We start from the raw sequence: 27,908 nt of genomic DNA on the forward strand, positions 1-27,908 counted from the left end.
TGTTGCACACCGTTGCAGACCGTTTTAGGAAACATGTCGTTCAACCCGGAAAACGTAGCAAAACGTTGCGCACTGGTTTGAGCTTGAACGTGCCCCTGTTGTCAAGTTTCATGTTCCTGTTTGCCATGTGCTTCCCTTCTTTGTCATGTTTTAATCATGTGATCTTGCCATGTGCTCCCCTGTTCATGTGTCTTGTTCTCATTGATTCATTGCTTTGATTGTAAACAGGTGGTCTTTGTTAGTCACTAGTCTGTGTGTATTTAAACCCTCATGTTTGTCTTGTTCTCTGTCAAGTGTTGTCTGTGTGACAACTGTTGGTAAGTTTTGTGTTATATGCTTCATGCCATGTCTTTGTTTGTGTTATGTTTTGATTCATTTTGGAAATAGCTGCCACATCTGAGCCCTCAGTCAAAATGGCCGCCATGCCTGAGCCCTCAGCCAAGATGTCTACCATGCCTGAGCCCTCAGCAAAGATGGTCACCACGGCAGAGTCTCCAGAGTGTGCAGCACTGGCCGTTATGGGCACTATTTTTAGGTGTGTTTGGGCCAGGCATGCATCCTCTCCACCCCCTGACCAGCGTCCAGAGGAGACTCTAGCCCGTGAGCCAGATTTAAGATCTGCTCCAGGCCACAACCCTGATAGGGCCATGGAGGCTGCGCCTCTCTGGCACACTGAACTACCTGCACCGCCATAGTCCCTTGAACTTTCTGCACCGTCATGGCTTCCATTGCATCCTAGCTTGCTAGGTCCCCCCATGACCCAAGTCCACCATTGCCATGCCATGGTCCATGTCTTGTTCCCCTGCAGGGGCCGTACCCTCCATCCCTCCCCTAAGACCACTTCTGTTCCACCACCCTGCTGAACTTTGGGTGTTGGGTTTGTTTTGTATGGGCATCTGGATCCGCACATAGATGGGGTAATATGTCACGGATGGTACTGGGTTTTGATTCCTGTTTATAGTTTCATGTCTCTTATTTTGTATATAGTCACTGTCATGTTTCATGTTCCTGTTTGCCATGTGCTTCCCTTGTTTGTCATGTGATCCTGCCATGTGCTTCCCTGTTCATGTGTCTTGTTCTGATTGGTTCATTGGTTTGATTGTGCACAGGTGTTTCTTGTTAGTCACTAGTCTGTGTATTTAAGCCATCATGTTTGCCTTGTTGTTTGTCAACTTTTGTGCATGTAACCACTGTTGGTGAGTTGTGTTGTATGCGTCATGTCATGTCATGTCATGTCATGCTAAGCCTAGTCTTTGTTTGTGTTACATTTTGATTAATGTTGGGAATAAATAAAGCTGCACTGGGGTTCTTTAAGTGTACCTCCAGTGGATATCTTACAGTTACAGTGAAGTGAATATTTTTCATAATTAGCACTTATTTTTATGATGTTTAAGTATGACCATCAAAAGAGCAGTGATGTCTGACTTGTATTTGGTGACACTACAGTGTGTAACATTGAAGTTATTGACTATTTTTGTAGTAACTTTTTTGGGGTTTTGCACTTAGCAGATGGTCCCTTTGGACTTGTCTCTTAGCTGCTTGTGCAAAGAGATCAATGTTTTTTTTTGTATCGTGTGGAGAAAGGCTCGTTTTGAGGAAAATTAGTTTGTAGCTTGTCTATGTCATTACAATTGAAAAGAGGTGTTATTTGTGTTTTAACAACGTTCAGCTCACAAATTTATTTATTCAAACACAATCAGAGATATATGTAAAAAATATCCTGGCTCTCCAAAGATTTATAATAGGGGTGATGCATTTATTTTGAAGCCCAAAATAAATGCATCCATCCATCATATAAATAATCCATATGGCTCCAGAGGTTTTATAAAGGCCTTCTGAAATGAAGCAATGGGTTTTTGTAAGAAAAAAATGTCTCATGCATCGATTTGCAGTGGAAGACTGTACTCTAACCCAACACATAATGGAATGACGAATGTGGAAGCGCAGAGGATAGAGCAAAACAAAACAATGGTCAAAAATTAGAAGTCTAAAATGAGAAATTTTACAGAGAAATGTTTGAGGATGTCGATATAAGACAAGACGAACTTCAGTTTGTTGCCCAGCCCTATTTGTTTACATTGCGAAAAGCGTCTAAGCTTATGCTACTCCTATATCCTGCATCATACATCGTGTGAAGGGTATTTTTAAATATATCTCCAATTGTCATCATCTGAAAGAAGAAAGTCATATACACCGAGGATGGCTTGAGGGTGAGTAAATCATGGGAAACATTTTATTTTTGGGTAAATTATCCCTTTAAGTCAAAACCGTGCCTTGAACTAAGCACATATTTCTTTATGATTAAGTCCCAGTTCAAAATAAAACTCTATTAACTGCTCCATTGTTAACGTATAAAGCTGTCTGAAAAACTGCCAGCGGGAAATTCAATAGCAAGTGTTTGTCTGAACTGACAACAGGTTTTGCAAGTGCACGCAAATATATTTGCGCAAGATCACAAAAGTTGGCAAGAGAATCCAAAAGTTTTGTGGGCTAATGCAAAGATTTTCACGGGAACACAAAAGTTTTGCGAGAACATGTCCCTTTAGGGGCTCCATAGCAGAGTTTCCGCTAGAAAAAAAATGGTGCCGGTCAAAGTGACCGGCAGAGGTTTCGTTTTCCGGACATTTTGATGATATGCCGGTCAAATATAGCCTCTTAATTAGTCAAGTTGAGGAAAACTGAAAGCAGTTTATGTAACTTAAAAAATGACATAATCAGGCCGTATATGCAACATGTTTATTAGCCTAACTTTCAAAAAAAACATAAACGTCCGATTGGCGTCAATCAACCAATTGTTTTTTACTATGGTTTCACATTTCATAGTTTAACCCTTTGACGCGTACGATCACACCGGTGTGATCAGTCTTGGCTGGCCCCAGGAGCGTACGATCACACCGGTGTGATTAGAACGTTCAGTGCATTACGTGATCAACTGCCAAATTCAAATGTGCGTGCGCGCTTTAACTGGCGCTAAACCAGAGACGGTCACACGCAGCGCTTTTCATATATCACATATATGCAGTGTTTTCAACCAAATAATGTTCATTTCAGGTTTCAGACATTTAAATACACATGGGTACTAACAAAACAATATATTTAGAGTTTGTAAAATACACAATGATGTCTATAGAAGCGTAAATAACAACCCTTTCCAGTATAACTTGACAACACGTTTAATTCATATCAGATACGCATTGTGAAAGTAACTTAAAAGCTTACTCTATTCTTCCCCAGTTCACCGGCACACTTACTTTCATGTATTTCGGAAGAAGTGGATAAATTCATGGGTTGTAAATCCAACAGATCCGATTCTCTGCGCGGTGCAAACTAACATGGCGGCGCCCATCGCTCATATGGCTCAACTAACATGATCGTTATAAAGGTGTTTAAACTGCAAAACACATCCACTTGAACATATTTGGCAATCGGAATATTAGATATTTCATGCTATAGTTAACAAATTTGTGAATATTTTGAATAGAAAAGGAAAAATTAAATGAAAGCAGATCATCATTCAAACAGTGCTGCGGTGTGCCACATAACAAGCAATGACAGAATATTTGAAACTTACGTGCGAAAGGGTTAACAAACCAACCCCCCTTCTCCCCACATAAAATATCCGAATATAGCATTGTTTTTACTCAAGCTATGTTCAATGAGAGCAGACATTCTCAAATTATTCGACCCTTTTGTGAATCCGTTGCGTCGTCCTGCCTTTTCGCAGCGCGAACAGAACATTTTTTCGTTACCATCAACTACCTCACATCTTAGCCATGGGAACTTGTCACTCCATTCCGACCGATACGCCCTACACTTTGGCTTTTTCTCCTGTGGTGGCGGAGCTGTCTGGCTCTGGACATCTGAGGCTTCAGGTGTTCCTGATTCAGTATCCTCCTTCGCGTCTGGCCTCTGAAAAAAACTTTTAAGGCTAGTCTGCCTGGGCCTGGCCAAATTTGAAATGTCTCTAAATAGTTCGTGGTTTAGGTCTATAAATATCCGTTAGGCGTGCGCTTTATTTGAAATGCAACATGCGATGTTGTTTAAAAACTTTCAAACGGTCGATTCAGATTGTGTTAGGGGGGCGGGGCCGGGATTAGGCAGTTTTAATCTGACAATTTGACCGGAGAGATTTAATTTTGTCGGACATTTAATTTTTTTCCCGGCCAATGTCCGGTAATTACCGGACAACGGAAACCCTGCTCCATAGTTATATACACAGGGCTAATGAGACTAACTAGACACAGCTAGAAACAGACTAACAAGGGGGAAACTACAAAATAAAAGACTTTATAAAATAAGAGCACAAAGACATACCCTGACAACAAGAGCTTTTCTCAAAACTACCTTGATTCAACTCATTTTTTAAATGAATTTTAATCAGATTGATGGTGATTTTTTTTTTTTTTTTTTGTGAATGTATGAAGTAAAACCTTTTTGCAAAATATTTTGCTGGAAAACGGTTTGTGCTATCTTTCTTTAAAATAAATGCCACATTTTATTAGTGTTTCTTCTGTGTTCAGACAGTGACTTTGCATCTTTGTTATTTTGCCCAATTCAATAACTAACTTCAGACAGAAACTAATCATCTAGGGACATCCACTTGTGTGTTTATTATGTATTTCAGAAGTAATCCCGAGGGTCCTGTTAACACCTGTTCTGAATTCAGAGTTCTGCTGCAGTGACAATTCTCCACTGATCTGTCCATTAAGGGTGTGAAGCAAACATTGGCAAACAAACACACGCAATACACTGATGTTGCCTTGTGCTCAGAGGTCAGTGAGTTTGTTTTAATGAGATTAAAAGTTACAAAACTTTTAAAACTTTGCAATTAGAATCAGCGTGAATAAAAATCACAAATACGATAATTATTCATAATTAGTACCACACAAAGTTCAGAAAATCTCTGGTAATATGCTGAAGCATTATTTAATGTTGAATTATTTAATATTGCAGCAACAAGAAAGGTGTGTTAGGCCTGCCTAACTGCCTGTTTTAGCTCTAAAGCAGTGTTTATGTGTGTGCATGTTTGTCCACTACAGCCTGTGGATACTTTGTGTAAGGAATAGGCTGTGACAGGCTGTGACACAAATCCAACTGCTGTTTTGCCTTGCATCGTCTGTATCTGGGCCAAAAAGCTGCACTTGAGCACACTGCACAGAGCACAGCCAGTGGCCAGCTAGCATATATGCTCTGTGTCTGTGTGAGAGGAAATTACAGTAGTCAACATTTGAAGTGGATCAAAAGAAGTTCACCAATGTTGTCCTAAGAACTAAGTTATCCTAAGAAGAAGGTTTTAGTCCACTGATGGTGGTCCAACTAAACCAACATTGCGGAACAGTATGCAAAAACAGAGATGCTGAATGGCGGCTGAACTACTTTAAAAAATTACCTTTTGTTATCTATAAAAATCACATTCTTTCTCTCTCACATACATGCGCACACACAATAGCATTACAGTAAGGATTAAAAACTGAAAAATATCTTTAAATACATGTGTAAAAGGTGTAGTAACTGTGGTACACGCAGAATAATTACTCCAGGCCGTTAAATTGACGTGTGGTAGGGTACTTTGTACTGTATGTGTGTGGCCATGTTCATTCGCCATCACTGAGGATCATTTCTGACACAGGAAAAACCCTGGTCAGTGGCTATCGGCTGCAGTTTAGAATATAGAAAGTCAGTATTATAGTAGAAAACTTGAAGTTACACTAAGTATGCTTTTATTGTCTTCGTGCTGGCTTAAACAACATCAGTGTTGTACTTTTGTACTGACATATATTGGTGTGGACAGGGTCATCACTATTGGGGCCTACAGCAAAAATCTGCATCACAATTTTCATTACTCATTTTTGTCTTTTGTACAGTATGTAAACTCATTTTACTGTGTTGAAACTATTGGAAGAAAATAATTGTTATTAGGCACCATTAGAGTGGGCGGTAGATGGGTTGGTCTGTTTGATCCAGACACTGTATAAATAAAAGGAAAGGAAAGAGAGAAGAACAGACTCCTAACAGGAGGAGACTCACTCATGGCCTATGAGACAGAGGATCATGAGAATTTATACTGCTTTCCTGCCATCAACTCATCATGTATCAAGGGAAAACGCTCCATATATGAATACAATTTCATGTATGTGTTTTTTTCATTGCTGTCAGCATGGACTGTGTTTCTGAACCTGCTGGTGATCATCTCCATCTCTCACTTCAAGAAGCTTCACACTCCGACCAACCTGATCATTCTCTCTCTGGCTGTGGCTGACCTGCTTGTTGGACTTATTGTGATGCCTGTGGATGCCATAAAGCTGATTGAGACATGCTGGTACTTTGGAGACACTTTGTGTGACCTGTTTTTGATTATCATGGGTCTAGCCCTCTCAACATCTATTTGTAATTTAGTTTTAATTGCTGTTGATCGTTATGTGGCTGTGTGTCACCCTTTACTGTACCCACAGAAAATAACCACAACTAGAACCTTAATAAGCATCTGTCTCTGCTGGTTTTTCTCCTTTGCCTACAATACTGCCTATGTGATTAGTGGCAGATATTTTGAAAGTTCACAAAGAACAGACACATGCTATGGAAAGTGCTATTTAATAATAGGTTTTTCATGGATAGTTGTTGACCTGTTCTTTTCTTTCTTGTTTCCTTTGACTGTGATCATAACTTTGTATTTGAGGATATTTTATGTTGCACATCAGCAAGTGAAAGTTATAAACTCTCTGATGAAGGGTGGTAAATGTTTAAAAGAAGGTTCAATGAGGAGGAAATCTGAGAGCAAAGCTGCTCTGACATTAGGAATCATTGTGACAGCTTATCTGACATGCTATATTCCATACTATATCTTGTCTTTAACAAGTAGTACAATAATCTCTTCTGCTACAATGACATTTCTAATATGGACTCTTTATGCTAACTCAGGCATTAATCCTGTTGTCTATGCTTTATTTTACCGCTGGTTTAAAATATCAGTTAAACACATCTTAACTCTTAAAATATTGAAACCAGCATCCTCTCTCTTAGACATATTACAGATTATGTAGATTTTTTATTTTATTTTTTTATTTGATGAAGCACAGAGTAATGTATAATTTGTTTGTTTGTTTGTTTTTTTTATCTCAGTTTGTAAACTGAATGTGAACATACTTGATACTAGATGTCTTTATGTACCATAAGCTTATTAACAGGAAAAAAACAAAATAATGTAAGATATTTTAAAGACATTTTAAATTAAGGTAAATAATTACATTTACCTTGCAAGAATCTGATGTGTATATGTTAAATTAGTTATAGAGGCAAGACTGGCCATTATTTTAATTTTAGTAACCTGCATAACCCATTAATTGTGGGTATAACTGAGTAAGTCAACATGTTTAGTATATGATTAGTGTTTACTTGTTTTGGGGTTTAATTGTTTAATTCTTATTCTTGTCTAGGCCTCAAAAACATAAATTAATGAAAAAAAAAACAAAACAAAATTTAAAAAAAGAAAAAAAGAGATGCCTTTTCATTCAATTCATTCTGAAACAGATCTGAAGTGGACATGACAATAAACACCATGTTATCAGGGTAATTTGAGCAATAAAAAATAAATTAGCTAAAATATTCAGTTGTGTAAAATTGAATAGATGATGATTCATTTCCCCCTGAAGCAACCATATTTCTAATGTGGACAGAGCATTTACAGTTATTGTAGAATGTTCTGTTCTTGTAATCAGCTGTATGACCATGGACAGGTCTAGTGTTAAACCTGTGTACTGTTTAGATGCAAAAGGTAGAATTCAAATGTTTGTATCCCAGTTCAACCAGAAGATAATATACTTGTAAGTATTTTATCTTCTGGTTGAACCGGGATACAAACTAAACAAATCTAAATTCCATTTTGCATCTAAACAGTGCAAAACAAAGGCATCATTGTCCCATTCAAAAACTGACTCACTTCAGTGAGTCAGGCATGTGATAAGTTGAAGACAAAAAGAAGGTATTAATAGAGTTGTAATGAAATTATTTAAAATATTATTTTTTTATAATAGAGTTATTGATAATAAATTAATAATAGAGTTATTATGATATAATATGGTATATGATATAAATCATTATTATTTTTTTTATTTTACAGAACAACAGTAAAATTACAATACTAACATTTATGGATGTCTTTATTTCTTGCTTTCAAACATCAAATCATTTGACTTTTATTTTGACAGAAAAAAAACAGGGAGATCCAGGAAGACCTTTCTCTTGGACAACAGATTTATAAACAACACACATTACGGATGGTTGGTGCACATTGTGTTCTCAAATGCAAATTATAAGCGATTATGTTTTATTATTTTTATTATTATTATCAAATTATTTTTACTCGAATTTGGTACTTTGAACCCTGGCGAACATGCTAATGGTGTCCCACAAATGGTGGCGCTGGCTCATGCAGTAATAAATGTATTATAAAACGTAACATTTTGCAGTTTATTTAGTAATTGTTTCAGGCCATTTTGATATTTCAATCATTATACAGTTACCAGTCATTCCCCTTCATCTTTTTCGAGGGATTAACCTCCATTCGGCCATCCTACACAAATGTGACTGACTGCTGCTCACACCAACGGAGTGAGAGTTGTTACTCTCTATGCTGCACACAGCCAGAGGGATTCCTGCACTTTTGGTCTTTGACAAGACATAAAAAAGAGCTCATACCGCGGGACATTTTCAAACCGCGGTATACCTTGAAACTGGTAATCGGCCCATGCCTAGTTACTTGTGAGGTTCCATGACAGTTGGAAGACAATTGCTTATGTAGGTTGTTATTTATAAAGTATCTGTAAATCACAATATTTATGTGTAAATGCATCTCAGATATGATTTAAACCAACTTTCAATCACACAGTTTCTGCCAATCTCATGTTAATCTTAAGTACCTATAGAGTAGTATAGCACCCTTCATATCACTGAAAAGTCTTTAGTTTTATCATATTTATAAAAGATACATACGCTGTACAGAGTCTTTCCGAAAACAGCCGAGCGCCTGCAGGCGTGACGTGTGAGCGGAGATAGAGTGACAAGCTGTCACAAGCACACGCAGCCTTTGCTTAGTGATCGTCTGCAAGCTATCAATGGTCAGCTAAACAAATATATTTAAACAAACACAATACACCATCGCGTTATCTATGGATAACTTTTGAATTACTATAATGAATATAGCGTATGGTGAATGATGAATAACAAATTTATGAATTCACTATGTTCGTATTGTTTACATTATATGCATTAGGCAACAAAACAGACATTTGAAGCAGTTTTACTCACCACCTGTAGTTCCACCTCATGACCAGGATCATTGTCGCTGTCACTGCTCCGTCTTTCAGTTTCAAACGCTCTGTAAATCCAGGGTAGAACTGGGCCTTGTTTATGAAACAATAAGCACTGATCCTGAGGGCTCGAGCTACCACGGAAAAACACAAGATATTCTCCATTCATTTTAACCAAAAAAAAAAAAAAAAAGTGATTGCAACTATCAGTTTCTATGGCTATTTTAATGACAAATAGAGAGTACATCAATGTAATGTGTGAGAACAAAACTCTCAGCTCCACTTAACGCTGGGTTCTTTGCAAAGGTTATCTTTCCCTCACAACCAAAAACACACTTCCGGGTGACTGTTCATGTCATGCCTGCCCAGCCAAAGACTGTTCACGTCATGCCTGCCCATTCAGAGACTGTTCATGTCATGCTTACTCAGCCAAAGACTCTTGACATCATGCCTGCCAAGTCTGAGTCTCTTCACGTTGTAATGTTTGTTCACGGCTAAACTATACTATGGATGTAATAACTGGAACCGACACGGAGCTTTCTTCACTGTGTGCTTTTATTAGCCTCACTCTCTCTCATCTCGCGGGATGCGAGATTTGCCTGAGGGCTACGGTGACACTTTTAGGACATACAGTATCAGTCAGGATGTTACATCTCCCATCTCAAAATAAATAAATAAATAAATAAGTAAATGGCATTACCCAAGTACGTACAACATTTTCTGCAAACATAACAATTGTGCCGAATGGATAGATAAACGGTCTGACAAATACATTCTGTAGTCGTTAGCGTCATTGCTGTGATGTAAACAGGTACCAGGTAGCAGTTAAATGACATATGACATGTGCACCAATAAGTCATTAGTTTTAAGTCAGAAATAATGTTTTCATTTCCCATGTGATTCAAGTAACTTAAAGGTGAACTAGTTGTGTAAGAAAAACAGAACAGCCAGTTAAACTGATTGCACAGTGTTTCAGAGGTAGTAGGCAAGTAACAGGTATTAATAAAACATGAAAACACCTTTCTCTTGTTTCCATTTTTTTTTTTAAGAGACAACAACAACAACAACTGAAGTGCAACTTTACAATATTCAGATTTTTTTTTTTTTTTTTTTTAGGGCAGCGATCCGCCTACACCCTTTACATTATAGGTCAAGGATTTGTCTTGGCCTGGAGATGCGGCCAAACCTTGTTGTGTAATTGGGCTTTTGTTGGTTAGTTGGTTGTGGATGGTCCGCAGGTTCGGGGTGTGGTGGCTGTGTGTTATTGGTGTGTGTGTCTGCATGCTGTGTGTCTTTGGTGTCTTGAGCATCTCTGCTGTCACGGAGGTGCCAACGGTTGCGCCATAGAGTCTGTCCATCTTATGTCTGGATGTGGTAGCTCCTGTGTGTGTGTGCATGTTGTGTTACCGTTGCAGGTCTCCAGGAGCCATCTTCCTGACGGAAATGAACGGGTGTGCTGGCAGGTAGGTGAGGCAGTGGCCTGGTACCTCTGTTGAAGTATGCTTGTTGGCGGTGATGACATGCCTTTCGTCTGTTTTGGACAGCTCTTTGAGATGCTACCTGTGACTTCAGATGCCTACTGGTCGCCGGGAGTATGGAACGCAGTCGTCGGCTCATCAGAAGCTGGGCCGGTGACTGAAGGTTGTCAACTGGAGTGTTCCTGTACTCCAGCAGAGCGAGGTAGGGGTCTGTGTTTCCAGCTTTTGCTTTGTCCAGGATGCGCTTTGCTGTCTGGATGGTCTTTTCAGCAAGGCCGTTGCTCTGTGGGTAACGCGGACTTGTGGTGGTGTGGGTGAAGTCCCATGCGTTTGCGAAGCGGCGGAACTCCTCAGAGCTGTAGCATGGTCCATTGTCACTGATGACTGTCTCTGCGATGCCGTGACGAGCGAACGCGGACTTGAGTTTGGCAATTACTGCAAGTGAGGTGGTATTTGTGAGCTGCTCCATTTCAAAGAATCTACTGTAGTAGTCTACAATGACAATGAAGTTTTGAGTGTTCCATGTGAAAAGGTCTGTGCCTACCACTTGCCATGGTCTCTCGGGTATGTCATGGGACCACAGTGGTTCTTTGGGGTTAGCATCACGTCGTTCCTGGCATATACTGCACTGTTCTACTGTTGCTTCTATTTGTTTGCCCATCCCGGGCCAGAACAGGAGGTCTCGTGCTCTGTGTTTGCTTTTCTCCATGCCCATGTGTCCTGCGTGCACGCGCTGGATCATGTCTCCTCTGAGGCTCAGGGGAACTATGATTTTCTCACCTTTGAAAAGTATTCCTTCCATCTCGGAGATCTCATCTCGGTGGTTCCAATATTCTTGGATGCTGGGTGGGCATTTCCCCCTTTCGTCTGGCCATCCGTTCTGTGTGGCTCTTCTGAGTGCAGTAAGCTGTGCATCCTGTGCTGTTGCGTCCTTGATCTCCAGTAGCTTCCTGTCACTCACTGGAACAGTGCTTATGAGTGTGTGTACCTGTGCTTCCATGCTCTCCATAAGGCTGCTGTACTGGTGCTCGATGGATTTTCGGGACAATGTATCGGCCACTGGGATGTCCTTTCCGGGCCGGTGGATGATGTGTATGTTATATTTCTGGAGCTGTAGTATCATCCTCTGTAGCCGCGGTGCTGCTGCAGCCAGCGGTTTTCGGAGGATAGCTTCCAGAGGTTTGTGGTCGGATTCTACAATCACTCTCCGGCCGTACATGTATTCGTGAAAACGCTTACAGCCAAATAATTACTCCAGGCCGTTAAATTGACGTGTGGTAGGGTACTTTGTACTGTATGTGTGTGGCCATGTTCAATCGACACCACTGAGGATCATTTCTGACACAGGAAAAACCCTGGTCAGTGGCTATCGGCTGCAGTTTAGAATATAGAAAGTCAGTATTATAGTAGAAAACTTGAAGTTACACTAAGTATGCTTTTATTGTCTTCGTGCTGGCTTAAACAACATCAATGTTGTACTTTTGTACTGACATATATTGGTGTGGACAGGGTCATCACTATAGGGGCCTACAGCAAAAATCTGCATCACAATTTTCATTACTCATTTTTTGTCTTTTGTACAGTATGTAAACTCATTTTACTGTGTTGAAACTATTGGAAGAAAATAATTGTTATTAGGCACCATTAGAGTGGGCGGTAGATGGGTTGGTCTGTTTGATCCAGACACTGTATAAATAAAAGGAAAGGAAAGAGAGAAGAACAAACTCCTAACAGGAGGAGACTCACTCATGGCCTATGAGACAGAGGATCATGAGAATCTATACTGCTTTCCTGCCATCAACTCATCATGTATCAAGGGAAAACGCTCCATATATGAATACAATTTCATGTATGTGTTTTTTTCATTGCTGTCAGCATGGACTGTGTTTCTGAACCTGCTGGTGATCATCTCCATCTCTCACTTCAAGAAGCTTCACACTCCAACCAACCTGATCATTCTCTCTCTGGCTATGGCTGACCTGCTTGTTGGACTTATTGTGATGCCTGTGGATGCCATAAAGCTGATTGAGACATGCTGGTACTTTGGAGACACTTTGTGTGACCTGTTTTTGATTATCATGGGTCTAGCCCTCTCAACATCTATTTGTAATTTAGTTTTAATTGCTGTTGATCGTTATGTGGCTGTGTGTCACCCTTTACTGTACCCACATAAAATAACCACAACTAGAACCTTAATAAGCATCTGTCTCTGCTGGTTTTTCTCCTTTGCCTACAATACTGCCTATGTGATTAGTGGCAGATATTTTGAAAGTTCACAAAGAACAGACACATGCTATGGAAAGTGCTATTTAATAATAGTTTTTTCATGGATAGTTGTTGACCTGTTATTTTCTTTCTTGTTTCCTTTGACTGTGATCATAACTTTGTATTTGAGGATATTTTATGTTGCACATCAGCAAGTGAAACTTATAAACTCTCTGATGAAGGGTGGTAAATGTGTAAAAGAAGGTTCAATGAGGAGGAAATCTGAGAGCAAAGCTGCTCTGACATTAGGAATCATTGTGGCAGCTTCTCTGACATGCTATATTCCATACTATATCTTGTCTTTAACAAGTAGTACAATAATCTCTTCTGCTACAATGACATTTCTAATATGGACTCTTTATGCTAACTCAGGCATGAATCCTGTTGTCTATGCTTTATTTTACCGCTGGTTTAAAATATCAGTTAAACACATCTTAACTCTTAAAATATTGAAACCAGCATCCTCTCTCTTAGACATATTACAGATTATGTAGATTTTTTATTTTATTTTATTATTATTTTTTTATTTGATGAAGCACAGAGTAATGTATAATTTGTTTGTTTGTTTGTTTGTTTGTTTTATCTCAGTTTGTAAACTGAATGTGAACATACTTGATACTAGATGTCTTTATGTACCATAAGCTTATTAACAGGAAAAAAAAAAAAAAATAATGTAAGATATTTTAAAGACATTTTAAATTAAGGTAAATAATTACATTTACCTTGCAAGAATCTGATGTGTATATGTTAAATTAGTTATAGAGGCAAGACTGGCCATTTATTTTAATTTTAGTTACCTGCATAACCCATTAATTGTGGGTATAACTGAGTAAGTCAACATGTTTAGTATATGATCAGTGTTTACTTGTTTTGGGGTTTAATTGTTTAATTCTTATTCCTGTCTAGGCCTCAAAAACATAAATTAATGAAAAAACAAAACAAAAACAAAACAAAATTTTAGATTTGAAGATCTGAAGTGGACATGACAATAAACACCATGTTATCAGGGTAATTTGAGCAATAAAAAATACATTAACTAAAATATTCAGTTGTGTAAAATTGAATAGATGATGATTCATTTTCCCCTGAAGCAACCATATTTACGGTTATTGTAGAATGTTCTTGTAATCAGCTGTATGACCATGGACAGGTCTAGTGTTAAACCTGTGTACTGTTTAGATGCAAAAGGTAGAATTCAAATGTTTGTATCCCAGTTCAACCAGAAGATAATATACTTGTAAGTATTTTATCTTCTGGTTGAACCGGGATACAAACTAAACAAATCTAAATTCCATTTTGCATCTAAACAGTGCAAAACAAAGGCATCATTGTCCCATTCAACAACTGACTCCAGTGAGTCAGGTATGTGATAAGTTGAAGACAAAAAGAAGGTATTAATAGAGTTGTAATGAAATTATTTAAAATATTATTTTTTATAATAGAGTTATTGATAATAAATTAATAATAGAGTTATTATGATATAATATGGTATATGATATAAATCATTATTTTATTTTTTTTATTTTACAGAAAAACAGTAAAATTACAATACTAACATTTATGGATGTCTTTATTTCCTGCTTTCAAACATCAAATCATTTGACTTTTATTTTAACAGAAAAAAAAAAACAGGGAGATCCAGGAAGACCTTTCTCTTGGACAACAGATTTATAAACAACACACATTACGGATGGTTGGTGCACGTTGTGTTCTCAAATGCAAATTATAAGCGATTATTTTTTATTACTTTTATTATTATTATCAAATAATTTTTACTCGAATTTGGTACTTTGAACCCTGGCGAACATGCTAATGGTGTCCCACAAATGGCGGCGCTGGCTCATGCAGCGCTATCAGAGGCAATCCATCCAGGAAATAAATGTATTATAAAACGTAACATTTTGCAGTTTATTTAGTAATTGTTTCAGGCCATTTTGATATTTCAATCATTATACAGTTACCAGTCACTCCCCTTCATCTTTTTCGAGGGATTCACCTCCATTCGGCCATCCTACACAAATGTGACTGACTGCTGCTCACACCAACGGAGTGAGAGTTGTTACTCTCTATGCTGCACACAGCCAGAGGGATTCCTGCACTTTTGGTCTTTGACGAGACATAAAAAAGAGCTCATACCGCGGGACATTTTCAAACCGCGGTATACCTTGAAACTGGTAATCGGCCCATGCCTAGTTACTTGTGAGGTTCCATGACAGTTGGAAGACAATTGCTTATGTAGGTTGTTATTTATAAAGTATCTGTAAATCACAATATTTATGTGTAAATGCATCTCAGATATGATTTAAACCAACTTTCAATCACACACAGTTTCTGCCAATCTCATGTTAATCTTAAGTACCTATAGAGTAGTATAGCACCCTTCATATCACTGAAAAGTCTTTAGTTCCCTTTCGATACTTCACTCGTACTGCGTATGGGGAAAGGTCTCCCTTTTTCCCCGCTGCTGAAGCCTTTTTCAATAACGCAGTGTAACTGCACCGTCATTGGTTCACTCATAGACAAGTTGTTGAACCAATGACGGCGCGGCATAGCTGCGCGGCCTATGGCGACAAAGCGCGCGAATATTCCCGCCGAAATGGGCGGGGTTAAGGGCTATATAAGCAGGCGTTTCGCCATAGGATTTCAGTGTTTTCTCCTTCAGCGACGACCTCATCATCTCCTCGCTGATCTCCGCCTGAAGCCGAGAAGCTCGCCGCCTTCCTGACTGCTCTCGCCGCCGTCTGAAGAGGCTCCCGCAGCGGACTCGCCTGGACTCGCCGGACTGAGGACAGCGCCGGCGCCCTCTCCGACTGCAGCGTCAGCGCTGTCGCCGAGTCGCCGCCTCCCGCTTCCCGCTCCCGGCCGCTTCCTGTGTGTCCCCTGCCGCCATCCGGCGCGCCGTCTTGAGAGCTTCACCGCGGCTTAACGCCGCTCTAAAAGAGCGTATTTCAGCGGTTTTCACCGCTTCTAGAGCTTCCGCGGCCCTCGCCGCTCTAAAAGAGCCACCCAAGTGCCGTTTTCACGGCAACGGCGTCTTCTCAGATGCCCCGCCACTCGTGTGGCACGTGCAGGGCCCCCTGCACGACGGTGATGGTCACAGCGAGTGCGTCGCTTGCCTGGGCAAGCCCCATGCGGACGGCGCGCTCGCTGGGGACTCATGCCCGCACTGCGAGTGCATGAGTCTCAGTTCCCTGCGCTCGCGGGTCGCCTTCTTCACAGAGGGTGATCTCGCCGCTCGCGCCCTCCCGTCTCCTTCCTCCCGCGAGCCGGCTAGGAAGAGACAGCGGGGCAGAGCGACCCAGCGCCAGGAGATAGGCGAGCTCACGCCGGCCCAGCTCCCGCGTGCCTCGCCCTCTCCTCCGAGGGAACCCTCTCCCGTCCTGTTCTCTCGGCCTGAGCAGCGTCCCTCTGCGGAAGCGAGTGACCTCGTCTCATTCGGTGGAACAGACGACGAGCAGGACGACTCCATGTCTCTTGCGGCTTCCGAAGCAGAAGTGTGGGCTGGCGAATCGGACGATCCCGCCCCCCCGCCTCCCTTGGAGCCCATTGAACATGGCCAGGGCATGGATGCCGAGCTCTTCCGCATCCTATCCAGAGCCGTACAAGAGCTGGACCTCGACTGGGCCCCACCTGAGGAGCCGTCGCGCAGTTGCCTTGACGAGTGGTTCCTGCCTGGCCGCCGCCAAGCCCCTCGCCAGCGAGCAGCGCCCTTTTTTCCCGAGGTCCACGAGGAGCTGACGAAGTCGTGGCGCACTCCGTACTCCGCCCGCCTTCATACCACGCACCGCTCCGCCCTCACTGCCGTTGACGGCGCCGAGGAAAAGGGATACGAGCACCTGCCACCCCTTGACGAAGCAGTGGCTGCTCACCTCTGCTTTCCCGCGGCTGTGGGATGGAAAGCTAAGAGGTCACTCCCTTCCAAGCCCTGCCGAACTACTTCCACCTTAGCTGGTCGAGCTTACACTTCGGCAGGACAGGCCGCTTCTGCGCTACACTCCATGGCCATATTCCAAGTCTTCCAGGCCAAACTCCTCCGCTCTCTGGACGAGTCTGGGATTGACGCGCCGGCTTTCAAGGACCTTCGCAGCGCTACTGACCTTGCCCTGCGAGCCACGAAGGCTACGGCTCAGGCCATCGGCCGTTCCATGGCCAGCCTAGTAGTGTTGGAGCGCCACCTGTGGCTTAACTTGACGGAGATCAAGGACAATGACAAGACGGCCTTCTTAGACGCCCCGGTCTCTCCCTCTGGTCTCTTCGGCCCTGCAGTGGATGGCTTCACTGAACGCTTCACAGCGGCACAGAAATCGTCTCAGGCCATGAGACATTTCCTGCCCAAGCGCTCCAGCTCTGCTTCCAGCCGCCCCAGGACTGCGTCGGCTCAGCAGCACAAGCCCGCTCCACCTGCAGCACCGCAGTCAGCGCCACCTAAGGAGCAACGCCAGCGCTCGCGCTCTGCCAAGCGCCATCCCTTCCCGAGATGCCAGGGACCCCGGCCCAAGATTGTGCTGGACCCGGTGCCTCCGAAGTCATCCTGATCTGCCAGGAAGGAAGAGGATGGGGAATCGTCCCGTCGCGACCGGACCACCCCAAAAGCTCCCACGAACATTTTCCCCTCCGCCTCGTTTAAATCCGGGCGTGGGAAACATGTTTCAAGTGACAACTGGGCCCACAACTGTTGCGCCCACTCCAAACGCCGTTTTCACGGCGAACAAATTTTTATATCATCTAAAAGAGAGCAAATTTCCTCTTCCGCTACTCTCGGTGTACAACCCCCTCAGCGGCGGTCTGTCACACGATATCATTCAACCCCTTGCCACTCGGGCCGAGGCTTGGCAGGCCATCCCCGATGTGTCAGATTGGGTCATGGGGATCGTAACTCAGGGTTACTCGCTCCAGTTTGCACGCCGGCCCCCTCGCTTCGGCGGGGTGCTTCAAACTTTGGTCAATCCGGACGACGCCCATGTCCTCCGAGCCGAAGTCATGACGTTGCTAAGAAAAGGAGCTGTGGAAATAGTTCCCCCCGCGGAAAGCGAGTCAGGCTTCTACAGCCGCTATTTTCTGGTCCCCAAGAAAGATGGTGGTCTCAGACCCATCCTGGATCTCAGACTTTTGAATCATTCCCTCATGAGACGGAAGTTCAAAATGCTGACACTGAAACAGATCCTCGCGCACATCTGCCCCGAGGACTGGTTCTGCTCGCTGGACCTGAAGGATGCGTATTTTCACATCCAGATAGCCCCTCGTCACAGACGATTCTTGAGATTCGCATACGAGGGAGTGGCATACCAATATACGGTCCTGCCCTTCGGGCTGTCTCTGGCTCCTCGCACTTTCACCAAGTGCATGGACGCGGCACTTTCCCCTCTCAGACAGGCGGGAATCCGAGTCCTGAATTATCTCGTCGACTGGCTCATTCTAGCCCGTTCGCGAGTCGAGCTGGAACACCACAGATCCGTGCTCCTCAGCCATTTACAATGCCTGGGTCTCAGGGTCAACGCAACCAAGAGCTTGCTGTGCCCCACTCAACGAATATCGTTTCTGGGAGCAGTTTTCGACTCAGTCCATATGACGGCAGTAGTCTCGCCAGAGCGCGCTCTGACGATTCAGCAGCTCACAGCCTCAGTCAAGAACAGAGCCTGCCTCCCTCTGAAGTTTTTTCAGAGGCTGCTAGGGCTAATGGCTTCCGCCTCTCCGGTACTACAGCTCGGCCTTCTTCGGATGCGGCCTCTTCAGTACTGGTTGAAGTTCCGGGTTCCTCCCAGCGCTTGGCGGCACGGCCGCCTTCGCGTCAAGGTCAATCAGGCCTGTCTTCTAGCCCTGAAACCTTGGACGAACCCTGTATGGTTCAAGCGCGGAGTGCCCTTACAGGCGGTCTCACGAAGGACGGTGCTAGCAACAGACGCCTCCAACTCGGGTTGGGGCGCTGTGTGCGACGGCAGACCGGCCTTCGGCTCATGGAGCCAAGAGGAAAGCCTTCTGCACATCAACTGTCTAGAGATGCTAGCAGTGATGAAGGCCCTTCAGTTCTTTCAGGCTCATTTGACAGGGCGTCACGTTCTAGTCCAATCGGACAGTATGACAGTGGTGTCATATTTAAACCACAAGGGAGGTCTCTCGTCCAGCCGCTTATGCACTCTGGCGAAACGTCTACTGGAATGGGCTCTTCCGAGGCTTCAGTCGCTCAGAGCGACTCATGTTCCTGGCAGGAACAATCTGGGTGCAGATATGCTGTCACGGAGCAACGTCCCCTCCGACGAGTGGACGCTCCATCCCCAGGTTGTCCTCAGGATTTGGGAGCTCTTCGGGAAGGCAAAGATAGACCTCTTCGCCTCAGAAGACAACTCTCATTGCCCAACATTTTTCTCGAAGGAGGTCGACGCTCTGGCCCATTCATGGCCCAGCACGCTCCTTTACGCTTTTCCTCCGATCGCCCTGATCCCTCAGGTCATCAGGCGCATCAGAGAAGACCAACACAGAGTCCTTCTAGTGGCCCCGCTCTGGAGGAACCAGATTTGGTCCTCGGAGCTGTTCAAGCTCTCTCTGAGAGCCCCGTGGCCGATCCCCCTGAGACGGGACCTCCTCTCTCAGGCGAACAGGGCAATCTGGCACCCACAGCCGGAGCTCTGGGCTCTGCACCTCTGGTCCCTCGATGGGAGCCTACTAACCTCCCCAGGGACGTCCTAAATACCATTTCTCAGACTAGAGCGCCGTCCGCGAGACGCCTCTACGACCAGAAATGGTCGGTCTTTGCTGACTGGTGTTCGTCACGCAACATAGACCCAATGGAGAGTGACGTATCTTCTATACTGTCTTTCCTCCAAGAACGCTTGGAAATGGGGCGCACCCCTTCCACGCTCAAGGTTTACGTAGCAGCCATTGCAGCGTTCCATGCTCCTATTGCTGGCCAATCAGTGGGACGAAACGGACTTGTCATCCGTTTCCTGAGGGGCGCTAGGCGATTGAATCCTCCTCGCCCCCTCACCGTTCCCTCCTGGGACCTGTCTTTGGTCCTCAGGGCCTTAAAAGGAGCCCCATTTGAACCAATGGGCTCAGTCGACCTCAGGCCATTGACGCTAAAAACCGCCTTGCTGTTAGCACTGGCCTCGGTTAAGCGTGTTGGCGATTTGCAGGCCCTCTCTGTGAGCCCTGCATGCCTCGAATTCGGGCCTTGAGACTCTAAGGTCGTTCTGAAACCCAGGCATGGCTACGTCCCTAAGGTGCTCTCAACGCCGTTTAGAGCTCAGGTCATCTCGCTCTCTGCTCTGCCCCCTTCGACGGAAGAGCAAGGGCTGGAGTTACTCTGCCCTGTCAGGGCATTGAGGACCTACATAGAGCGATCGCAGTCTTTCAGACAGTCAGATCAGCTCTTTGTCTGTTTTGGAGGCCGCACCAAAGGATCTCCGGTCTCAAAACAGCGCATTTCTCGTTGGATAGTGGACGCTATTACGCTGTGCTACTCCTCACTGGGAGCCAAACGCCCCATAGGAGTCAGAGCCCACTCCACTAGAGGGATGGCCTCCTCATGGGCTTGGTCCAACGGAGTTTCCATCCAAGACATCTGTGTGGCGGCCGGCTGGTCTTCGCCGTCCACCTTTGTCAGGTTTTACCATCTCGATGTCCTGACCTTACAGGCTCGAGTCCTTTCAGTGTGATTAGCGGCCTCAGATGAGCTCCGCCTCACGCTATCATGGAAATAAATTTCCTCTAAGTGTAACGCAAGGGTTCGGTAAGGGCTTGCCCTCTCGCTTGTCTTTTTGGCCCCCTCTCAGGTGTCCAAACTTCAAGCTATATCGTTCCCAGCCGTGGCACGGCGTGGTTGAATTCGTTCCCCATACGCAGTACGAGTGAAGTATCGAAAGGGAACGTACTCGGTTACTAACGTAACCTCGGTTCCCTGAGATACGGAACGAGTACTGCGATACTTGCCGTGCCACGAGGCTGCGGCTCAGGGTCGTCGCTTCAGTCGAATGACACTGAAATCCTATGGCGAAACGCCTGCTTATATAGCCCTTGACCCCGCCTATTTCGGCGGGAATATTCGCGCGCTTTGTCGCCATAGGCCGCGCAGCTATGCCGCGCCGTCATTGGTTCAACAACTTGTCTATGAGTGAACCAATGACGGTGCAGTTACACTGCGTTATTGAAAAAGGCTTCAGCAGCGGGGAATAAGGGAGACCTTTCCCCATACGCAGTACTCGTTCCGTATCTCAGGGAACCGAGGTTACGTTAGTAACCGAGTACGTTTTATCATATTTATAAAAGATACATACGCTGTACAGAGTCTTTCCGAAAACAGCCGAGCGCCTGCAGGTGTGACGTCACAAGCACAAGCTGTCACAAGCACACGCAGCCTTTGCGTAGTGATCGTCTGCAAGCTATCAATGGTCAGCTAAACAAATATATTTAAACAAACACAATACACCATCGCGTTATCTATGGATAACTTTTGAATTACTATAATGAATATAGCATATGGTGAATGATGAATAACAAATTTATGAATTCACTATGTTCGTACTGTTTACATTATATGCATTAGGCAACAAAACAGACATTTGAAGCAGTTTTACTCACCACCTGTAGTTCCACCTCATGACCAGGATCATTGTCGCTGTCACTGCTCCGTCTTTCAGTTTCAAACGCTCTGTAAATCCAGGGTAGAACTGGGCCTTGTTTATGAAACAATAAGCACTGATCCTGAGGGCTCGAGCTACCACGGAAAAACACAAGATATTCTCCATTCATTTTAACAAAAAAAAAAAAAAAGTGATTGCAACTATCAGTTTCTATGGCTATTTTAATGACAAATATCGAGAGTACATCAATGTAATGTGTGAGAACAAAACTCTCAGCTCCACTTAACGCTGGGTTCTTTGCAAAGGTTATCTTTCCCTCACAACCAAAAACACACTTCCAGGTGACTGTTCATGTCATGCCTGCCCAGCCAAAGACTGTTCACGTCATGCCTGCCCAGTCAGAGACTGTTCACGTCATGCCTGCCCAGTCATACACTGTTCATGTCATGCTTACTCAGCCAAAGACTCTTGACATCATGCCTGCCAAGTCTGAGTCTCTTCACGTTGTAATGTTTGTTCACGGCTAAACTATACTATGGATGTAATAACTGGAACCGACACTGAGCTTTCCTCACTGTGTGCTTTTATTAGCCTCACTCTCTCTCATCTCGCGGGATGCGAGATTTGCCCGAGGGCTACGGTGTCACTTTTAGGACATACAGTATCAGTCAGGATGTTACATCTCCCTTCTCAAAATAAATAAATAAATAAGTAAATGGCATTACCCAAGTACGTACAACATTTTCTGCAAACATAACAATTGTGCTGAATGGATAGATACAGTCTGTAGTCGTTAGCATCATTGCTGTGATGTAAACAGGTACCAGGTAGCAGTTAAATGACATACGACATGTGCACCAATAAGTCATTAGTTTTAAGTCAGAAATAATGTTTTCATTTCCCATGTGATTCAAGTAACTTAAAGGTGAACTAGTTGTGTAAGAAAAACAGAACAGGCAGTTAAACTGATTGCACAGTGTTTCAGAGGTAGTAGGCAAGTAACAGGTATTAATAAAACATGAAAACACCTTTCTCTTGTTTCCATTTTTTTTTTAAGAGACAACAACAACAACAGCTGAAGTGCAACTTTACAATATTCAGATTTTTTTTTTTTTTTTTTTTAGGGCAGCGATCCGCCTACACCCTTTACATTATAGGTCAAGGATTTGTCTTGGCCTGGAGATGCGGCCAAACCTTGTTGTGTAATTGGGCTTTTGTTGGTTAGTTGGTTGTGGATGGTCCGCAGGTTCGGGGTGTGGTGGCTGTGTGTTATTGGTGTGTGTGTCTGCATGCTGTGTGTCTTTGGTGTCTTGAGCATCTCTGCTGTCACGGAGGTGCCAACGGTTGCGCCATAGAGTCTGTCCATCTTCTGTCTGGATGTGGTAGCTCCTGTGTGTGTGTGCATGTTGTGTTACTGTTGCAGGTCTCCAGGAGCCATCTTCCTGACGGAAACGAACGGGTGTGCTGGCAGGTAGGTGAGGCAGTGGCCTGGTACCTCTGTTGAAGTATGCTTGTTGGCGGTGATGACATGCCTTTCGTCTGTTCCCTTTCAGTCGGTCACGTTCGACGTACGTCAGTAGTGACCGACGAATTGGGATTTCGCTTAGAGAGCCCTATCAGCTTTGTGTAAACTAAAACAAGCCAATGGAATTGGCGTGCGATATTTGCATAATGCGCACCGCCCCCGACAGGTGTATATAAATAGGGAGCAGATGCAATCGCACTCTGTCTTTCGCTTCGGAGCCATTCAGTGGTGTCCTGTTTAAGAAGACTGTTTTGTGTGAACTAAACTGCCTCGAAGAGGATTCACAGCAAGCCGTGTGTGCCGGTGTAACGGTGCTACAGCGAGGTCGCGAGCTCCCGAGGATCCGAGCTATAGCTCTCAACTGCTGTTTTCACAGCACACGCCTAGAGTGAAAGTGTGTGTGTTGCGATTTGGGCCGGTTCCTCGGTGTGTCCAGGGAGTGGTGTACCTGGCACATCGCGTCACTCCCTGTGTGCTTCGGCACGAGCGAGTTGACTGTTTTCCCCTTCTAAAAGAGCTTTTCAGACGAACCCTGACAGTATGTCATTTCGTCTGTGCGTTAATGGGTGCGGTCGTTCCCTGGTCCCTGCTAATGGGCACAATCGTTGCATCTCGTGTTTGGGCATTCTGCACGCTGAAGCAGCTTTTGTGGATGGTTCATGTTCCCATTGCGGGAACATGACTATCGCGGTGCTGAGGTCGAGACTCTCCTTCCTGAAGTCTCAGGAAGCGGGGGTCCCCTCCCCTATGCCCCGTTCGACCGTTTTTTCCGGCCCGGGCCGGAATGATGGTTCGGCGGTGTATAGGAAGGGTGACCTGAGGATTACGGTCAGGGCTTCCTCGCCGAGCGGAAACGCTCCTCGGGCCCCTGCCGCCTCATCAGCACTGCAACCCAACATGCCACCGTTGGTTTCCGCTGGGCCCTCTACGGACTGTCCAGCCGTTACCTTTGGTGTGCCGGCGGCAGATCGGATGTCGATCGCTGCATCGGAAGGTGAGCCTGAGTCCTCGGGGGAGGAAGATTCGGACGCGCTGCCGCCCGGGACGGTAGCGTTGCCCGAGTCGGATCCCGAGCTCACGGCTGTGCTCTCCCGGGCCGCCTTGTGCGTCGGGCTTGAGTGGAACCCTCCACCCTGTCCCGGCCCATCTCGGTTGGACGATTGGTACTTGGGGGGGGGTCGCGCTGGTCAAATCCAGCGTCCCGCCCCAATGCCTTTCTTCCCGGAAGTACACAATGAGGTGACCAGGTCTTGGCAAGCTCCGTATAGGGCTCATACAGGGCCTGGTCCCTCGTCCGCCTTCACCTCCCTGGACGGCGGGGAAGCCAGGGGATACGCGAGGAACCCGCCAGTCGAGCGGTCTGTTGCGATGCAAGTGTGTCCAACGGCCGCTGGCTGGCGCGGTGAGCTGCGTCTCCCGTCCCGGGCCTGTAGATTCTCAGCCGGTCTGACTGAGAAAGCTTACAGTGCCTGTGGGCAGGCTGCCTCTGCCCTGCACGCGATGGCCCTTTTGCAGGTCTATCAGGCAAAAGCGCTGTCACAGATGCCCCAGGAAGGTCCTGACCAACAGCTGCTTGGGGAGCTGCGCGCTGCCACTGACCTTGCCCTCCGGGCAACGAAGGTGACAGCACGTTCTGTTGGCCAGGCGATGTCTACTCTGGTAGTCCAGCAACGCCACCTCTGGCTGACCTTGGCAGACATGAGGGAGACCGACAAACATCGGTTCCTGGATTCCCCCATGTCTCCGGTCGGCCTTTTCGGCGACGCGGTGGAGAGCTGTGCCCAACAGTTCTCCGCTGCACAGAAGCAGGCTGAGGCTATCAGACATGTCATGCCACGGCGGTCCGCTGCTGCCTCCACCCAGCCGCCCGTGGCTCAGCCTCAGCCCGCTCGTCGCCGAGGGCGCCCGCCTGCGTCTTCCTCCGCCCCTGCTAAGTCGGCAAAGCAGCAGCCTACACCAGCCAAACAGCAGGGTGCCGGTCGCGGACGTGGTGCCCAGCCCGTCTCTGCCAAGCCAGGTGGCAAGCGGTCGGGGAAAACTCGGCCCTGAGACGGGCGACCTGGAGCGGAAGGTTCCTGTACCCCTCGAGAGTATTCCATCTGCTCTCCCACCCCCGGAGGAGGGCCGGGGGGATTTTGTGGCGGCTGTCCATCTACCGCCGCTGGCTCTCCGGAGTCCAGCGGTACCCACTTTGCCACAAAAAGAGCAGTTTCCTCAAACTCCAGGTCACAAGAGGGCGCGTTTGCCAGTGTGCCAGGCCCCGCCTCGCCACTCGCAACCCCCTCCCGTTCCGCCAGCAGGCGGCAGTGTGATGGCGCAGACCGCGTCCCGTGCGCCGTCTCCCATTCGCACTGCTGCCTCGCAGAGTCCGACCTCACTCCGGGCCGCTCCCATGCCGTCCGAGTCGGGTCCCTCTCTGCCTTGCTGCCCCACCCCCGGTGCGTCTGTGGTGCCTTTGGTCCCACTGGCTCGGAGTCTGGAGGCGTGGATCACGCTTCCCAGCCCGTCCCGCTGGGGGTCTCGGCTATGCGATTCAGTTCGCCCGGCGTCCCCCGGTTTTCAGGGGTGTCCACTTCACTCAGGTGTCGATGGACAGTGGACCTGTTCTCCGGGCGGAGATTGCTGTCCTGCTGGCGAAGGATGCAATCGAGCCGGTCCCTCCAGCCGATATGAAGTCGGGGTTCTACAGCCCCTACTTCATTGTACCGAAAAAGGAGGGTGGGCTACGGCCAATCCTGGATCTGCGCGTCCTGAACCGGTACCTTCACAAGATGCCGTTCAAGATGCTCACACAGAAGCGCATTTTCGAATGCATCCGTCCCCGGGATTGGTTTGCAGCAATAGACCTGAAGGACGCGTACTTTCATGTCTCGATTCTGCCTCGACACAGACCCTTCCTCCGGTTTGCGTTCGAGGGTCGGGTATATCAGTACAAAGTCCTACCCTTCGGGCTGGCCCTGTCACCCCGCGTCTTTACGAAGGTTGCGGAGGCGGCCATTGTTCCCCTCAAGGAACAGGGCGTTCGTATTCTCAACTATCTCGACGACTGGCTGATCCTGGCCAGCTCGCGAGAGCAGTTGTGCGAACACAGGGACATGGTTTTAGCTCACCTCAGCCGGTTGGGTCTTCGGGTCAACTGGGACAAGAGCAAACTCGCCCCCGGGCAGAGGATCTCTTATCTCGGTCTCGAGCTAGACTCGGTCGCACGGACTGCGTGTCTCACAGAGGCGCGCGTCCAGTCGGTGTTGAACTGCCTGAGCTCGCTCAAGCGCAGGACAGCAGCTCCACTGAAAGATTTTCAGAGGCTCCTGGGGCATATGGCATCTGCAGCCGCGGTCACGCCGCTCGGATTGCTTCATATGAGACCGCTTCAACACACGGCCGGGTCCAGAGATGGGCGTGGCAGTGCGGCATGCTCCGTGTCCCCGTGACACCGAGCTGCCGTCGCACCCTTGTCCGGTGGTCGGACCCTTCGTTCCTGCGGGCCGGAGTACCCCTCGAACAAGTGTCCAGGCATGCTGTGGTCTCCACAGATGCCTCTGCCACGGGATGGGGGGCCACGTACAACGGGCATGCAGTGGCAGGTCTTTGGACGGGGCCTCAGCTGCATTGGCATATCAATTGCCTCGAGTTGCTAGCGGTACGTCTTGCGCTGGCCCGCTTCAAGAAGCTGTTGTCAGGCAAGCACGTTCTAGTCCGCTCAGACAGCACTGCGGCCGTTGCGTACATCAACCGTCAAGGTGGTCTACACTCCCGTCGCATGTCGCAACTCGCCCGCCATCTCTTGTTGTGGAGTCAGAAGTATCTGAGGTCCCTTCGGGCCACTCATGTCCCAGGTGTGCTCAACCGTGCAGCCGACGAGCTGTCATGGCAGCCTCCACTTGCGGGCGAGTGGCGGCTCCACCCCCAGGCGGTCCAGCTGATTTGGCAGCATTTCGGCGAGGCCCAGGTAGACCTGTTTGCCTCCCCGGAAACTGCCCACTGCCAGTGGTTTTATTCCCTGACCGGCGGCACGCTCGGCACGGATGCCCTGGCACACAGCTGGCCCCCGGGTCTGCGCAAATATGCGTTTCCCCCAGTGAGCCTTCTCGCACAACTCCTGTGCAAGGTCAGGGAGGACGGGGAGCAGGTTCTGTTAGTGGCTCCGTACTGGCCCACTCGGACCTGGTTCTCAGACCTCATTCTCCTCGCGACAGCCCCTCCCTGGCCGATTCCTCTGAGTAAGGACCTCCTGACTCAGAGACGGGGCACCCTGTGGCACCCGCGTCCCGATCTATGGAACCTCCACGTGTGGTCCCTGGACGGGATGCGGAGGTTCTGAGTGATCTCCCGCAAGCGGTCGTAGACACCATCACTTCCGCTAGAGCTCCTTCCACTAGGAGTCTCTATGCGCTGAAGTGGAACCTGTTCGTCGAATGGTGCGCCTCTCGCCGAGAGGACCCCCGATCATGTTCGGTCGGATCCGTGCTTTCCTTCCTGCAAGAAGGGTTGGAGCGAAGGCTGTCTCCCTCCACCCTCAAGGTGTATGTTGCCGCTATTGCCGCACATCACCACGCAGTTGAGGGTAAGTCCCTGGGGAAACACGATCTGATCGTCAGGTTCCTGAGGGGGGCGAGGAGACTGAATCCTCCTCGTCCTTCCTCCGTACCCTCTTGGGATTTGACCCTGGTTCTCACAGCTCTCCGGGGTCATCCCTTTGAGCCTTTGCAATCAGTCGACCTGAAACTAATGTCTCTTAAGACGGTTCTTCTGGTTGCAT

At 46.5% G+C, this 27,908-nt stretch overlaps 2 protein-coding genes across 2 annotated transcripts; both read left to right on the plus strand.

The window, feature by feature from the left end:
• Positions 1 to 5,981: 5,981 nt before the first annotated feature.
• LOC137029494 (trace amine-associated receptor 13c-like) lies at positions 5,982 to 8,611 on the plus strand. Its single transcript, XM_067399105.1, has 2 exons — positions 5,982 to 7,024; positions 8,599 to 8,611. Exons 1-2 carry the CDS (start codon positions 6,030 to 6,032, stop codon positions 8,609 to 8,611), a joined length of 1,008 nt encoding a protein of 335 aa, XP_067255206.1. The 5' UTR covers positions 5,982 to 6,029.
• A 3,872-nt stretch (positions 8,612 to 12,483) lies between these two features.
• LOC137028311 (trace amine-associated receptor 13c-like) lies at positions 12,484 to 13,542 on the plus strand. The gene has a single exon (XM_067397079.1). The coding sequence runs from the start codon at positions 12,532 to 12,534 to the stop codon at positions 13,540 to 13,542; it is 1,011 nt and encodes a 336-aa protein (XP_067253180.1). The 5' UTR covers positions 12,484 to 12,531.
• The last annotated feature ends 14,366 nt before the right edge of the window (positions 13,543 to 27,908 follow it).

The sequence above is a fragment of the Chanodichthys erythropterus genome, chromosome 10 (genome assembly GCF_024489055.1).
Source record: "Chanodichthys erythropterus isolate Z2021 chromosome 10, ASM2448905v1, whole genome shotgun sequence".
Taxonomy (NCBI): Eukaryota; Metazoa; Chordata; class Actinopteri; order Cypriniformes; family Xenocyprididae; genus Chanodichthys; species Chanodichthys erythropterus.

What these genes read in the sequence shown, in the direction of transcription:
- LOC137029494 (XM_067399105.1), top strand. Translation starts at nt 6,030, where the DNA reads ATGGCCTATGAGACAGAGGATCATGAGAATTTATACTGCTTTCCTGCC.
- LOC137028311 (XM_067397079.1), top strand. Translation starts at nt 12,532, where the DNA reads ATGGCCTATGAGACAGAGGATCATGAGAATCTATACTGCTTTCCTGCC.